General features: G+C 44.0%; 1 protein-coding gene across 2 annotated transcripts in view; it reads left to right on the forward strand.

Annotated features, from left to right (window-relative positions):
- The window catches only part of Igf2bp3 (insulin like growth factor 2 mRNA binding protein 3), a 139,537-nt gene that overhangs the window by 86,472 nt on the left and 41,093 nt on the right, over positions 1-11,972 (forward strand). For both annotated transcript variants that reach the window (XM_005360845.2, XM_005360846.2), the window contains exons 4-5: positions 3,553-3,604; positions 3,694-3,757. In XM_005360845.2, coding sequence (XP_005360902.1) covers positions 3,553-3,604; positions 3,694-3,757 — 116 coding nt within the window. The remainder of the gene's footprint in view (positions 1-3,552; positions 3,605-3,693; positions 3,758-11,972) is intronic.

An 11,972-nucleotide genomic window follows, 5' to 3' on the forward strand; every position in this document is an offset into this window, starting at 1 on the left:
TCTCTCTCTCTCTCTCTCTCTCTCTCTCTCTCTCTCTCTCTGTGTGTGTGTGTGTGTGTGTGTGGCCTGGAGGCAAGTACAGTGGGCTTGTGGCTCAGACAGTGGGAGGAACTGGTATGAAAGCAGCGGGAACACAGGAGAAGGTTTCAGTAGAGCAGAGCCTGGGGCTACAGAGGAAGCCAGAGCTACCTGGCTATTTTCAGATGTCTATTGAATAATCGTGGATGGGTAAGACACTAAGTTGAAGATACACATGAGGAAATTGCTTTTTCATGATTGTGGTGGTTTCATGAGTATTGGCATGTTGTGTGACAAAAGTTTTCCTGGGGAGACACAAACACACCTCTAGTTACCCCAGAGGAAACCCACAGCAAACCAAAGTACAGATACCGCCAAAGTCCACCTTGGTGAACAAGTGAGTTTTATTGAGTCATCTTACAGGAATATGGGTTGGTTACAGGAGCAGAAATGACTCAAAGACAGCTGTATCACCAAAGCACACCCCCCAGCACAGGTGACAGCTCACAAAGCTGGGGACCTGGAGCCCACTGCACAGCCTACAGGCAGCTCAGCTTGGAGAGGCCTGTCCAGCACCTCAGGCTTTTTGTTTGTTTTTGTTTTTTTGTTTTTCGAGACAGGGTTTCTCTGTGGTTTTGGAGTCTGTCCTGGAACTAGCCCTTGTAGACCAGACTGGCCCCGAACTCACAAAGATCCACCTGCCTCTGTCTCCCGAGTGCTGGGATTAAAGGTGTGCGCCACCACCACCCGGCTCCAAGGATAGGAGATACTGTGCTCTCTTTACTTGTGAGTTGATTGATGAAGAGGTGGTTTCTACTCTAGGTGTTGTAAACGACCTTGATTCTTTACCATCTATTCAGGACACCAGTAACCTTTGCATTTCTCACCTAGCTCTTTATTTGCTGCTTGTGCTTTTGGATGAACAATGTGAAGCAGAGTTCCTCCATGTGCGGGTGGTTTTAGTCCTGAGAGGAAGAATTTCCACCGAGGCATTACCTTGATTCATTTTTTTCCTTTCAGTTGGGTCTAAACTTCACTAAGCATGGAGAAATGGCTATAATCCAGCTTGAGTGAAATAAATTCATTTAAGTATGGATTCTGATTTGTGAGAGATTTGTGGAAAGTTTAGAAGTAGGTAAGGGATTTGAGGGGAGGGGAAGGAGCATTCAACAGTATTGAATGAAAAGGAACAAAGAAGCAGCAAGAACCAGGGGTTAGGCAGTAGATGTGACTGGTAATAGGAATCAGCGTGTCTTCTACTTAATGTAGGATGAGCCAAAATGTCAGACTTAGTAGGAGATCTTTGTGCTCTGGGAGGGTGATTGTTGGCCTGAAAACCCATAATTGCACAGGGCCCCATTTTATTTTTGAGGATTTTATTTATTTACTTAATTTTTTATATTTAGCTGTTGGTTTATTTTTCGAGACAGGTTTCTCTGTGTAACAGCTCTGGCTGTCCTGGAACTCGCTTTATAGACAAGGATCTCAAAGATCCACCTTCCTTTGCCTCCCAAGTGCTGGGATTAAAGGTGTGCGCCACCACTGCCCAACTATTTACTCTTTTTTTTGAGACAGGGTTTCTCTGTAGCTTTGGTGCCTGTCCCAGAACTAGCTCTTGTAGACCAGGCTGGCCTCAAACTCCCAGAGATCCATCTGCCTCTGCCTCCCAAGTGCTGGGATTAAAGGCATGCGCCACCACCGCCCGGCTTACCACCACCGCCCGGCTTACTTAATTTTTGAAATAAGGTCTTACTGGGTAGCCATGGCTGGCCTGGAACTCCTTAAGTAGATCGGTCTGGCCTCAGACTCACTTGTTTCTACCTCCTGACTGCTGGGATTAAAGATGTCATGGTACCTGCCCAGACTGGAGGATAATTAAAGCCATTGGCGGTCAACTGTCCTCCTCACCCCGAATTATCTGAGTCACAGTTATCTCTAGATTTGTGTATAAAATTTCTGAGCCACAGAGGACCACTGAAATCCCCCTTGCAGCCTGGATGTAAGCTTCTCGCATGGTGCCAGGTTGTGGTGTTAATTTGTTCACATCTAGATTCCAAGCCTAATGCTGGACCTGCTTCTTTTAAGGATTACAGTTTTATTGGTTTGGTTTGATCTTAAAGTTAGGTTTATTTGAGTATTATTTATATTTCATGAAGTTTACCATTTTAAATGTGGTAGATGTCAGATTTTATACAGTGTACTCCATAACCAGTACCATCTACTTATTTTTGGCTATAAGATGTTTAAGTGAGCCAGGTGGTGGTGGTGCACGCTCAGGAGGCAGAGGCAGGTGGATTTCTGAGTTCCAGGCCAGCCTGGTCTACAGAGCAAACTGTAGGACAGCTAGAGCTACACAGAGAAATCCTGTCTTGAAAAAACAAAACAACAACGAAAAGTTTAATTGTTCAAGAAGTTCTGTTTTCAATATGTTAAACATGGTTAAGTAATACGCATATGATAGATACTTTCTAAACTTCAAATTTGACTTGTGCATGCACATGAATATGCATTTGTGTGTATACATTCTGTATGCACACATGTATATATGTGAATATTGTATACCGTGCAGATGGACCCCTTTGCCAGCGGAGCTTTTGGAGAGCATTGGCTCCCCCGGCTTATTTATCAGGTAGGGTTTCCTCACTGTCTGTAGGCTATGGGACTTAGCTTGGTCTCTGGAGCAATAAAGTTGAGGTGGCACAAATGAAACTGAAAGCTATTTAATTACCGAGCAAATTGCTTTTGGAACTAAGACTGATTAAGTAAACATATTAACTAGGTAATTACCCCTTATTGCCTGCTACCCTCCTCCACAGCCACCCTTGTACGTCAGCTCTCCACATGTCCAAGTCACAGACAGCTACAGAGTGAGTTAGAGGCCAGCCTGAGTTATGGAAGACCCTGTCTGAAAAGAAAGAAACAAAAACGGGCGTCTGTTAACAAGTTAGGAACCTTCCGTGAGGAGAGTATGAACCTATACTTACTGTTTTCATGGCGTCTCTGTCAGGAGAGAGGCAAGCAGCTTTGTGATTACAGCTTCCACTTTTGTTCCCATCTAGAGATGTTCACACTGCGTGACATCTCTCATAGTCATCTGTGCTGACAGCTCCTTCAAGTGTGCCTACCTCACGCTTATCTTGTCCTGCTAGAATCAGTACCGAGCGCTAAAAGGGAAAGGATCATCTTACAGATAAAACTCTTTAACACAGGCCTTGTCTTATGGCTTCGAATTCACGGAGGAAGTAAGATGCATTTGTGTGTGAGAAATACCGTGCAACTTGCTTTCCACCAGACAGTGGGGTACGCTGAGAGCAGCAGGGATCCACCAGCAAAGCTGGGGAACAGGCATGGGCGAGCACAGGCAACAGAGAGGTGCAGTGAGTGTATGCCTTGTGGTTCTGTAGTGCAAAGTTCCAGATAATTCTTTGACTCTTTTCCATCATGATTACTTGTGATTTGAGAACATAATATTCCTGCCCTGGTTAATAACTTGGGAAACTGAAAACTTACAATTTTCTCTCCCCATCCTGCTAGGTGTTGGATAGTTTACTAGTCCAGTATGGAGTGGTGGAGAGCTGCGAGCAAGGTACCTACCTGTCTTCTGAATTGCTTTCAAATTTATAAAAGGAAGGAAGCAGAAAGAAAACTAACCAATTTTCTCTCTCTCTCTTCTAGTGAACACGGACTCCGAAACTGCAGTTGTAAATGTAACCTACTCCAGTAAGGACCAAGCTAGACAGTAAGCAGTCTGAAACTTCTTGTCTGTCTGTAATAACTAGGTTGAGAGCAGTCACTTATATTTTGTGGTCTTTTAGATTGAAGAAGGGCTGGTGGGTCACAAAAGGAAACTTTATTTTGTATGTTTGACTCTGCAATTATGTCTTTTAAATCTGTATGTCTGGTGGGAATCTGCGTGGATTTAAGGTTTGCTCCATGTTTATCTTTAATGCCATTTGCAGAGTGATGTATGGAACTAAACTACACCCTATTTTCAAAAAGCCTTGGGCCTGAGTATTTCTTTCCAAACTGTGTCATTTGCTTCCTTAACTCTGCTTTGGTGCTGTAGTGCTCCTTTTTTCTGCAGCTGGTAAGTTGACTATGTAAAACAACAGTTCAATCTTGGCGTTTTTCTCCCTGAAGTCAGTCGTGGTTGCCCATCTCACTGAGTGAGCAGACCTTGAGCCAATGCACCTTGTGACTAACAGCTTTTCAAATCAGCCCATGATAATTTTGTAGGTACTGAGAGAGAACATAAGGGACCCGCAGAAACTGCCCAGAACCTGAGTGCAGTGATAGCACAGAGTCCACAGCAGCCAGCGCTGGGACTGGAAAGTCTCGCCTGCCTCCAGAAGGGAAGGATGGACTGGTCTTTTCTGTGTGAGCCTTGGAAGGACCATTTTGGCTATCCCTAAGTCCTAAAGGGGAAATGGAAAATGATCTTTAACAGTAAAAATTCAGGTTGAACTTGAGTGACAACCTCTGCATGGAGGGGAGGAGTCCCGTCCAGATCTTGAAGCGTACCTACATTGGGTGTGTCTGTCTTCCTGTGCTAGGAGACTTCTGGAAGCCCGTGGGTTCCCTGTTGCTGGCACAGTCTAGCCAGTTGGTCCTCAGCCGGAGAAAGGTTTTTTTAAAGACCCCTGCCAAGTGGGCGGCTTGATGGCTCAGAGAAAGTTTCCCAGGACTGATTATACCCTGAAACTTAGCCAGCAAATTGCTTCTAGTCTTAAGGGGATGAACTTTGTACCAGACTAAGGCATTGTTCAGCCAGGGGGAAGCTGATCAGAGCCAGAGTCTGCAGAGTCACAGAATGTCTACCAGCTGTCGAGAAGGACTTGAGTTTGCTAATGAAAGACTTGCACCTGCAGCATAGCCATCCAGGTGGGCGACTGGGACTTTGGAGATGACTGCCCAGGGTGAGGGCTAGCATTTGTCTCTGAGCCTTACCCAGGATGACAGGACCTGTGACCTGACTTGGCAAGGGTCTGCCAGGTGCAAGAACGCATTCGCAGCCCACCCCTCCCTGAAGGTCTTGCCCAGAGCTGTGATTTGACTGATGGAGTACCACCCATGATGATAACAGCATCCGTGACCTGAGCTTGCAAAGATTTGCCCAGAAGTGTGAGAGGCATCTGGGAGCTAGGAAGGAGAGCAGAGACACTGGAACGGCAAAGAAGTCTGCGCTGAGCGCGCCATCACTCTCTCCCCATGACGCTTTTGCTCCTTTGTTACTACTCCTGTTGTTTTAGCTGGCTGGCTCTGCCCTGCTGTTACCGTCTTTGCTCTTTCCTCTTCCATCCTCCTTATCCTCCTCCTTTTCCTCTATTCTTTTCTTTTTCATTTTCCTTTTGACAGCCATTTCCACAGAAGGCAGGCAGTGTGGTTTCTAGGGGCTCTGTGTCTCAGTGTCCTGAGAGCTGAGGCTTTTCCAGGTTGTCTGATTGACTATATTTCTTTATGTTGCTCTTTTCATTATAACTTTAGCTAAAACTGCCCTCTCCCCAAGTCTTCCTTTCTATTTCCTTTTCCTACTTCCCCCATCAGATAGAAAGAAATAATTAAGATGGCTCACACCTGTAGGATTTGCTGAAGGTTGGAGAGGCAGGAAGATCACGAGGTCGAGGCCAGCCTGGTTATACATTTTAAAAACAACAACAATAAAAAGGCCTAGCAGTGGTGATGAACGCCTTTAATCCCAACACTCAGGAGGCAGAGGCAGGCAGATCTCTGTGGGTTTGAAGCCATCCTGGTCTACAGAGCTAGTTCCAGGACAGCTAGGGCTGTTACACAGAGAAACCCTGTCCCTCCCCCCCCCAAAAAAAAAATTTAAAAAAAAGGAAAGAAAGAAAAGACAGCATCACAACAGCTACCACTGAAATTTAGAAAATCATTAGAATTAACCTTAAAAACAAGCAAACAAAAAACATGTATTCCACTTTAGAAAATCTAAAAGAAATAGATAATGTCTAGGTGCTTATTACCTAACAAAATTAAACTAAGACAGCACAAAATTTTTAAGTAGATCTGTAATAATCAGTGAGAGTGAAACACTAATAAGAAAGAAAGTCCTGCAGCTAAAAATGTTCAGGCCCGGATGGATCCACTGCTAAATTCTACCAGCTATTTGAGGACACCAATCCTCCTCAAACCAGTCCATAAATTAGAAAATGTAGGGAACTGCCAAACTCTTATCAAGCTGGTACTAACCGTACACCCAAACTAGATGAAGAGACAGCAGAAGAGAAAGTCGTAGGCAGCTCCTCCTGGTGCTGTAGATGTAGAATCTCTCAGTAAGGTACCTGGAGAACGAATGAAGTGGTGCACCAGAAGTCATGTACCATGAGCACTTGGCTTAATTCCAGATGTTTCGATGCTTCAACATGTTCAGGTCAGTAATTCTATACATAAATAGCCTCAAAGACAGAAGTCATTAAAGAATTTTCATACATGCAGAGAAGGCTTTTTCACGGGGGTCTAGCCTCAGCTGGGGTTCAGGTCCTGAGAGGGGTGGGGGTATTGTGCAAGGAAGACAGCCATTTTTATTCATACTTTAACAGAGTTTTTGTTTTGTTTAACAAGGCTTACATGAACATTTTTGTTACTGACTTCTATTTTTGAGTTTTAAGAAATACATTATTTTTTTTTAAATATTTATTGATTCATTATGTATACAATATTCTGTCTGTGTGTATGCCTGAAGGCCAGAAGAGGGCACCAGACCTCATCACAGATGGTTGTGAGCCACCATGTGATTGCTGGGAATTCAACTCAGGACCTTTGAAAGAGCAGGCAATGCTCTTAACCTCTGAGCCATCTCTCCAGCCCCCGAAATACATTATTTTTAAATCATTATAAAAGCCACCATTGTTCCCCTTTATTTCCCCAAATACACTTTTCCACCCCCTACATAACCTTATTCTAGATGGAGAGTTCAGCACTTTTGCAGAATCAACTACGTATCAAGCCAGACACAGTCTGCTCTCACAGTACTTATGTCATCTGGCGCTTACCTGTGGTTACAAAGTTAAAAAGTAATCAACTTGGGTACAGTGCTTTAAGGACAATATTTAAACCGGACAATTCTTTCATGTCTGTAAGACATGCTTATACAGCTCCCTTTCCAACAAGAGGGTCCCGTGTCTCTGTCCCTCAGGCAGGCTGTGATAAGGCACTCTTCCATCCCACCATACCATTCTTCCCTCACCAAGAGAAGCTCCTGTGTGTGGTGAAGATGGATCTGCATGCATGTTTCCTCTTGCACCATATCACATTCTACCATGGATTCTGTATGTTTACGTCCAGGAACTTACTCTCAACGTTGGCACTGGGTGTATTCCTGAGGCCTTGTCCCTGCTCTGTGTACGCATGCCCTACTCTCCTCTCCAGAACTGGGAGACGTGGTTAATGTTTCAGGTGTTGTTTTTCTCATGTACCTAACAGTCTCTGTTGAGTCAGAAACTTTTCCAGAATTAGGTGTTGTAGTTAGTAATTCCAGATAAGAAATTTGAGAAATATTAGCCCCCTGCTGATTCTGAGGGGAAAATATTCAAGAGAGGACAGAATTTCAAGTGAAAATTGCTGCTGTTGCATGTGTGATTGACAAGGTGAGACTAAAAACTACCAAAGGAATCTACAATATAATGAAAAAGAGAAGAGCCTGTGGGCTGCATGGATGGAGTAAAGTCATGCACTGCCTTGTGGTCCACTGGTCCGTGCCGTGTGAAAGACCATCTCTCCGGCCTTTGCCTTGCAGTGATCTACTGGACAGGCTTTCATACGCTGATCCGAGACTAGCTGCACAGCTCCTGATACGCTGGCTGTCCTGGAACTCACTTTGTAGACCTGGCTGGCTCCGTTCTTACAGACCAGCCTGCCACTGCCTCCCAAATGCTGGTTTAAAGGCATGTGCCTGGCTCAAAGAAGGCTTTTAACAAATACCCAACATCTCTTCTTGAGAAAAACCCTAAAGACAGTAGGACTAGAAGGAATGTATCTCAGCCCAATAAAGGATAGTATTGACAAACCTGTAGCCACTCTCATACTAAATGGAGGAATCCTCAAAGCATTTACACTAAAACTATGAACAAGAGCCTTTGGCTTCTCCACTTTTATCCAATATAGTGCTTGAAGGCTTTACTAGAGTACTCAAACAAGAAATAGAAGAGTTAGAAATGACAAAGGAAGCCCAGCTGTCCTTACTTGTAGGTGTTATTATTCCAAACTTAAAGACTCCCCCAGAAAACCCTTAAAGCTGATACCCACTTTGAGCAAAGTATCATGATACAAATTGACATTATAAAAAATCACTAGCCTTCTGATGTACAGTTGACAGACTCTTAGTGATGAAGACAGGGAATAATCCCATCCACAAGCCAATAAATAAATAAATAAACAAACAAACCTTTGAATAAGCCTAACCAAGGAAGCAAAAACCAAAGTCTTCTACAATGAACAATTTAAAATATTCAAAAAAATTGAAGACACTAGAAGATGGAACTCTCCATATGTTTGTGGACTTGGTAAATTAGTATTGTGAAAGTGGTTATGCTATGAAAGAAATCTACAAATGTAATATAGTCCATTTCATAATATATGGAACCACAAGACCCTGGGTGACAAAAGTGATCCTGAACACAGTAATGCTGGAGGTATCACCATACCTGGTCTGCATGGGGCGGTGCTTTCTGAATAGGGAAATGGTGTTAGCAATTAACAGATGGGAACCTCATGAGACGTAGAACCTTAGAACAGCAAAGGCAATAATTAGTCAAATGAAGAGATAGCTTACCAAAGAGTACAAAATCTTTGCTGGCCACATGTTTGACAGAGGATTAACATCTAGAATATACAACGAAATAAAAGACTAGAATTTGCACCAAAATAAAAAAACTAAACAAGAAACTAGACAATCCATCCAATCAATAAATGACCCAATGCAATGACTGGACCACTCTCAAAAGATAACCAATAAACATAAAAAAACAAAAACAAAAAACGAACTTCATCCTTACTAGTAATGTAAGATAAAACTACTACATTGGAATTCCATCTCTCCAGTCTGAATAATACTCATTAAAACAAAACAAAAATCAAATAATAAATGTTGGTGAGCATGTGGGCATCCTTACATAAGGCATAAGGAAGCCTTCTGTGATGCTTGGTGGAAGTAGAAAACCGTGATGAGTATAGAAGTCTGGAGTAACTCTCCTAATCATGGGTTAGCACTGAAGGACTCCAGGTGAGCATATTACTTACACATAATGTTTACTCCAGTGTTATTTACATATCTAGAATGTGGAGCCCATGCTGAGGTGTCAACGACAGAGCAATGCATGAGAAAGAAGGGTGTATTTACACTGAATGTTTTCACAGACATAAAATAGCGACGTCACATGATTTACAGGAAAATGGGTGCAGCTAGAGGTCATCCTAAGAGAATTAGCTGTCTGAAAAAAAGATGAATGCTGCCTTTCATTTATGGCTCCTATATTTTAAGATTGTGTATGCATACTTGATGTCAAAGCTTAAGTGTAACCGTGGACCAAAGGACTGACAAGGAGTGACAGAGGCTGAGGGACGTGTCTCAGGAGAGTAGGCTGGAATGAACCTCCTTATGAACTCTCCAGGCTTGAGGATTCAGCAGCACACCGAGGACTGGCGTTCAGGTCCCAGCACCACGTGGGACAGCTCCCACCTTTCTTTAATTCTGGTCGTAGGTGGACCCAGCATTTCTGGGGACTGGGAGCGTGCAGCCACATGTAATAATAAATTATAACAGCTTTCGAGAGGTTAGTTTAACACATTCCAAAGTTTTTTTTTTTGTTTTGTGGGAATTTAGCTAGATTGCTCCCGGAAGGCAGCAGTCATGGCGCTTCTGGGAAAGGAAGGAGAGCCAGGGAGGAAGGTAGGAATTTGTATGACACAGGTGGGACTCTTCTAAATTTGATGATCACCTCTGGCTCCGGATGTCAAAGGTTTGTAAAGATGTGTGTGGTGTTGACTTCTTCCAGCAGTGGCGCAGTGAGCTTGAACTCTGTGAGACGCCACCTGGTTCACTCTTCCCTCTCTGGAAGATTAGATCTAAGTGTGCCCTCTGAATGGATTTCTCTAGATGCACAGAATGAGAGGGATTGTGGGCATGTGTAATGACTTAGCTGACTAATTCCAAACTGGGTACTTAAATCAACTTGATTTTTTTTCAGTTATGAACTGTTAGAAAATCAATTTTGTAGATAGTATTTTTGTATGTACGTATGAGCATGTGAACTTAGGCCATCAGACTTGCACAGTAAACACCTTTATCCACTGAGCCTCCTGCCAGCCCCAAGTATTACGTTTTCAATTGTGTGATCTTCACAGAGCTTCGACTCATTTGTTTGTGTGTCTGCTTGGCCATATTCTCCCAGGATAAGGCTTTCTGAAACCTTCCTATCTAGCTGGGGAAAGTAGTTGTGGTAATTTCCCTTATACTCATAAATGAGACTGAAGGCTTTTAATGTGCTTAAACTTCTTAGTTTTCCTTGTTTGTATCCTTTATTTAAAAAAATAACAGCATTTTGTATGAGAGCTTGGACATTATGTTGTAGGACTGTAAAGTCAATGTTTTACAAACTGCATTCTTCAACTAAGTCATGTAAGAGGAGCACGAAAATACCCCCTCTTTAGGCCATGGGTGTCCAGCCTTTTACAACTGAGGATAGAAGCATGTGACAAGGGGAACATGGTTTTAGCCCTCAGTAAACCAGGAGGGTAGTGAGGGGAGTGTCCCATGTTTATAGTGATCTGTAGGAGTAGCTGGTAGTCAGGTTCCTGTAGGATGGAGAATACAAGATAAACCCGAGGGTTTTGGGAGATGGCTGGATGCCTGTCTTGGTGACCTTATTTCTTTGAACATTCTACCATCTGAAAGCTGGGCGTCATGGTGCACGCCTTTAATCCCAGGACTCAGGAGGCGGAGGCAGGCGGATCTCTGTGAGTTCCAGGCCAGCCTGATCTACAGAGCAAGTTTCAGGACAGCCAGGGCTGTTACACAGAGAAACCCTGTCGGGGGGGGGGGGGGTGGAGGGAGGACAAGACACACAACAAAGCATTCTACTATCTGAGCTCTGTCCCCAGTCCATCCTCATTTCTAAGTGGGAGTCACTGTCACCCTAGCTCACGAGGCTGCTGCAACTGAACTCTTCCTTCCAAAACACTTCCTGTAAAGCTAGAAGGCGGAGCAGCCGCTGTGTACTCGCACATGTTTGCTTTGCTAGCATGTTTGCTTTGCTAGACGTGCAGGCCGCTCTTCAGTGCTCTGTGGTGCTTAGCATCGGTTCTAGACCTCGGCCCTGTCTGAGAGGATCCCTCTGGTACAGCCGTGTCTAAGGCAGACTCTATCCTGGAAGTTCCTGCCACCTTGTGGCTAACCTAAGTCAGTCCATAGCAGATGTCTCAGAATACATGTTTATTTTAAGCTTAGATCTTGAGTTAATACATGAGACAAAAGCTTGGCAGCTGTGAAAGGGAAGTTTCTGGTTAAGGAGCTGCTCCACACTGGAGACACTGAAGTCTCTGGCTCTCCTCGCCTTCCTTTCTCAGGGAAGCTGACACAAAGCTGCTCACTTGCTGCTATCTGAGGGTGTGTGTGTGAAGAAGAACCGACTAGATGTGTGGGCATTTGAACTTCACACACAGCTTTGTCTAGACAGAAAGCACAGCTCAGGCAAGGGAAGCAGCTCAGTTGGTAGAGCACTTGGGGTTTGAGTCCCGGCGCTGTGTGCATTGGTGTGGTTTACATACATGTAACCCTGAGTCCTGGTTCTGTAAACATTAGTGTGGTTTACATACATGTAATCCTGAGTCCTGGTTCTGTAAACGTTGGTGTGGTGTGCGTACATGTAACCCTGAGTCCCGGCACTGTGTGCATTGGTGTGGTGTGCGTACATGTAACCCTGAGTTCCGGAACTGTGTGC

The sequence above is a fragment of the Microtus ochrogaster genome, linkage group LG3 (genome assembly GCF_000317375.1).
Source record: "Microtus ochrogaster isolate Prairie Vole_2 linkage group LG3, MicOch1.0, whole genome shotgun sequence".
NCBI lineage: Eukaryota > Metazoa > Chordata > Mammalia > Rodentia > Cricetidae > Microtus > Microtus ochrogaster.